At 36.9% G+C, this 4,575-nt stretch overlaps 1 protein-coding gene across 5 annotated transcripts in view; it reads right to left on the bottom strand.

Moving 5' to 3' along the window:
• dbn1 (drebrin 1) overlaps positions 1 to 4,575 on the bottom strand; it is a 151,766-nt gene that overhangs the window by 24,031 nt on the left and 123,160 nt on the right. For all 5 annotated transcript variants that reach the window (XM_015058067.1, XM_015058066.1, XM_015058068.1 and 2 more), the window contains exons 3-4: positions 4,304 to 4,416; positions 799 to 873 (exon numbers count right to left, since the gene is read on the bottom strand). In XM_015058067.1, the coding sequence (XP_014913553.1) occupies positions 799 to 873; positions 4,304 to 4,416 (188 nt within the window). The remainder of the gene's footprint in view (positions 1 to 798; positions 874 to 4,303; positions 4,417 to 4,575) is intronic.

Here is a 4,575-nt window from a genome sequence, read left to right as displayed (position 1 = left end):
AAGGTGAGCATTCATAGCAAATCTCTGGTGGTGGAGCTCTTTGACATACGTCACATCTGTTCTTCATCTAGTGGTGTTTTACACTGTCGGCGCAGATCGGCAGTTCAGAACTCTGACCAGCTTCTCTGCTTTTCTCGTCTTTATTATTGTCAGTTCTTCAGAGAAACGAGCTGCTAGCAACTCTCCTAAATCACGTCGTGTTCCTGTCACTCCCTGTGAATACACTCACAATTACGATATTCTATACTGAGCAGCTCTCTGATAGCAGACGGTGTATCCTTGAACAAGTTTCACTAAATATTGTATTACAACCAAAGAGAGAGATGTAACTTCTATCATGAATGTAGATTAGCAAAAAACCCTACAAATTACAGTGGAATACAGTTACTTCCGGTGGGCGCCGGAAGCAAGACCCATAATTGTTTCCCCAGTAAGCTTCCCAGGAATAAGGTGGATAGTTGAACTACGGCTAAAAATGATGAGAATCCAATTAATGTTGCAGCTTTTTAACTATTTAAAAATTTCTTCCTGCAATATTTTATCAATGAATTATCACAAACAATGACACTAAAAGTTTTGATAATATGTTTTTAGATCTGTTTTCCTTTATTTAAAATCCTAGAAAGAAAATGCTGGTTCTTTAAAAATGGTAAGAAATGTCCTGAAGTAGATACTTGTCTATAAAGTTGTACTTTTCCACTCAGGCTGCATGTTTAAAGCGGTTACACTAGTGGAAGATGAATATGACTTTATATATTCTTATGGGTTATGTTGCTCATGTAAGTTTGCGATTCTCACCTGGAAGAAATCTGCAATGGTGGCAACGTGGCTGGCACAAGCACACTTCCTGGCATCTGGAACATCTTCTCCCACCTGCCATAGAGAGAGAGAGAAAAAAACATTGATTAGCTTTAAACAATGAGACCAAAAGCAAGGATTGAGTGACACCCCAATCCTTGCTTTTGGTACTTGGAGTAGATACTTATTGACCTTAGTGCAGATACTGGTTCCTCTCCAAAACAAACAGGTTGTCAATTCATCAAACAAAACTAAGGACAGAAGTTGTCTAGAGATATCAAACTGTACAAGACACATTTTGGATCTCAATTTATCAACATATTTATGAATATATTTTAGATTATAAGAAGATTTTGATAAAAGGCTGATATAATGGGTTGCTGTGGTGGCACAGGGGCAAAGCACAACCCATGTATTAAGGCCTTAATCATCATGCTGTCAAACTACTTTCAAATAAAGGCCACTAGAGCCAACAAAACCTTAAAAAAAAGGTTGATATAATAAAGACATCAACCTACAAAATTTCTTAAAGAATTGCACCTAATCCCTGCTGATACTGGGTGTCCATGGTAAAATTTGAACTGTGTGTAGCAGAATTTTCTGGTGTCAACAAATGTCAAAAACATTTTATGTTTTCAGTGTTTTATGTAGGTCACATAACAGGCTGCAGAAAGGCTTCACTTCTAGTTTTAAAATACAAATTCAGCACCACATATAGTGAACTAAAGTAAAGTTTTCTGCATGTTTGGGAGCATAAAAAAAAGAAAGAGTCCCACAGCTGGGAGGCGAAATGAAGATGTACACATGGAGATTAAACAATGTTAGAAACTTGTGTTTAGCAAAATGTGTCTTTTCTCAATCACAAACATCTGTGGGACAAATGAAATAATTATAATAAAATAAAACATCAAACAGCAGCAAGTGCTTCCATTCATTGGCAATCTTAAAGAAAGTGTTAAAAACAAAGTCTCCATTTTGTTTGCCCACTTTATTTGGTACACCTGTTTGCTTGCTAGCAAAACTTGTTAACAATCAAGTTATGTGGCATGAACTCAAATTTAGACATCAAATTCTTTAAAATGAGTGTCAGAAAGAGGAAGAAAACAGATGGGAGCTGTTCTCAAATACACTGGCCAGACTTTCCCAGAAACTCAGACTAATATTAACACTGGTGGCTGATAATTGAAAGTTTTAAGTTCAGGCTGACTATCCAGCAGATGAAATGGGAAATAAAAGACCACTTGGAGAATAAAAGTTGATGTATATCAGCTATTTTGCTGAGGAATGCATGGATGTAGGACGACTATAAAGTTTTCTCTGTGTGCCCAAAAGGAAAACCCAACTGGGAAACTTTATTACACCAAATCTGACTCTGGACCTAAAATATGATCTGTAATTTATTATCTTGTACTTTCCAAAGAGCTTCAGTAAAACTGGACTTCTCTTTTTTCTTGGACACAAATTCTTGACTTAGCTGAACTAAAGAAACCTTTTGGACGAGAGTCTTTGAGAAACAACGGAATTACGTTTGCCTTCAACCTAAGTACAGAAAATTGTAATTTCACGAGTGACTGACACTGCATCAGCATATCTTGTACTTCAAAAAATATACCAGAGGTCAAAGGTGACAGTTTCCAAGGATTTTTATAGCTGCAATTATTTAAAGAAACTGCAGTTTTGCTTAATAAAGATGACACTGGCCAACGAACCAAGATAAAAAAAAGTTAAACCCCAGCTGCACTGAATATTTTAATTTGAATGTTGTTGTTTTTTTCAGAATTACTCATTAATTTTCCTTTTTAGTGACCGCATTCGATAGCAGCTTGAGCCTTGCTTTGCTCTCGCTTGCTATGTTTGTTCATCTGTGTGCGGCTCAGTTACTGAAACAGTTTTTATTATAATAGGCTTAATGTACTTTACTAATCACAACTCATTCATACCAGGACAAAGAAAACGCAGTGAGCACCAATTACATGGAAAAAAAGAGGCTCATCTCATTTACATTCATAACAATTTATCTAAATTTCATGTTTTTGTGCCAGGATCAGACAAAAATACAGCTGGAAAGTTTAATTTATGAACTTTAATTCCCCCTTCTGGCCCAGTTCAGACTGGCTTGGTTCATTTGAACTCCGTCTGTTGCTCTTGTGGCTGTTTCTGTTGTTTGATGATGAAAACAGCAATGACTGCAATCCCAGGCTCAATTAACCACCAAATGTCTTCCTGTCTGACTCTTTCAATCACTATTTGCTACATTAATGAAAGGATCTCTGGGTGAAATTTCTTTCAGCTCACCTCTGCATATTGGGTTCTGGGAACAAACCAAAAAAAAAAAAAACAGGCAGTAATTAAACATAAGCTTGCTTGCTTTCTTCATCATTCTGCACTCTGTCATTATGTACTTGCTCAGTGAGCCCCCGCTGCTGTCAGGTCCACAAAGTTAAACATTCATCTTGAAGCTCTCAGGAGTCCGTCTGCGTTCAAATGCTCTTAACAGGCTTTTCTGAGACTTTCACTGAGAATGAATGAGCTCAACTTCACAAATTATTCGTGTTTTCTTTCTTTTGTCACCTATATGTTATTGTCTTACAATAACATATAGGTTTTTTTAGGCGCTTTCATTTGTATTGTCTTACATTTGAGGTCTTACGTTTGAGGTTGTTTTAGGTCATATCTCAATTTGGCCTAATTATCAAAAAGTTGTTATTTGGCTAATTAAAACACCAACATCAATAAAAGACACACTTTCACTAGTGTTACATTTTCTCTACTCTGGATAGAACAGTATCCTTACTGGATGTTTATTTTTTCACTTTATTCAATAAATTTACAAACAAATCCAAAGGATGAAAATTTATCTAGTATAATAAATGGTGTATAATTGTAGAACTTCTCTTCATCAATGCAGTGCAACTTAAAACTCATTAAGCTATATTTATCTGCACCAGTGATTAGCACAATCAGAATCAATAACCTGTGAAGTAATTAGTGATATATTCACTAATATTAAAGTTTTCAGGCTTGTAAAAGAGCTGCCTCGATCTTGTTCAGTTTAGAGATTAATTCTTGAACTGGAGTGACGAGGTCAAAAGATAAAACTGACAAACTCAAGAAAGTAGTGTAGTGGTTTTTTTATCTGTCACAATCGAACTGTCTGTTTCCATCTCCAGACATTTAAATATAGTGATTTCCAAGAAAAATCTAAACAAAGTGTGTTTTATTGATTCTTGTTTGGACGCTCTTAACTTTTTGTTTTCTATGTATTTAACATCAAGTAACGATATTTAAATCTAGATTACTGTGAAACCATGACAACACCTTGATGAATCGATCCATCAGATCTGCAGCAGCTGTGCACTGAACTATGTTTAGATCAATCCCTGAAAGATAAGCTACTAAATGCTCTGCAAATCCTTCTGACCTGGACATCCTTCATTCAACACACCGAAGGACAGTCTGCCTCACTTCCCCTCCCCTCCTGTCTGCCCCTCAAACAACGACTCACCCAGTTGATGAGGATGTATCGTGGCAGAGCAGCAGTGGGCTCCTTCAGGCTGCAGAAGCCATACATCACACTGCTGTTGTCGAAGGTCAGTGTGATCTCTGCTAGACCTCCTCCTGCAGGACAGAACAGAGGAGAGGCTTTTGGTTCCTCTTGCTCAGGTGTCTGCAACCTGAGGCTCCAGAGCTGCAAGTGACTCTTTGGACCTTCCACACTGGCTCTGTGGAAGCATGCAACGATTCATCAAAAAAAAAAAAAAAAAAAAAAAAAAAAAA

Source organism: Poecilia latipinna, unplaced genomic scaffold (genome assembly GCF_001443285.1).
Source record: "Poecilia latipinna isolate Pla-1442-1.1 unplaced genomic scaffold, P_latipinna-1.0 Scaffold1514, whole genome shotgun sequence".
Taxonomy (NCBI): Eukaryota; Metazoa; Chordata; class Actinopteri; order Cyprinodontiformes; family Poeciliidae; genus Poecilia; species Poecilia latipinna.
Note: the sequence above shows the minus strand (reverse complement) of the source record. Positions and strands in the feature narration are given on the sequence as shown.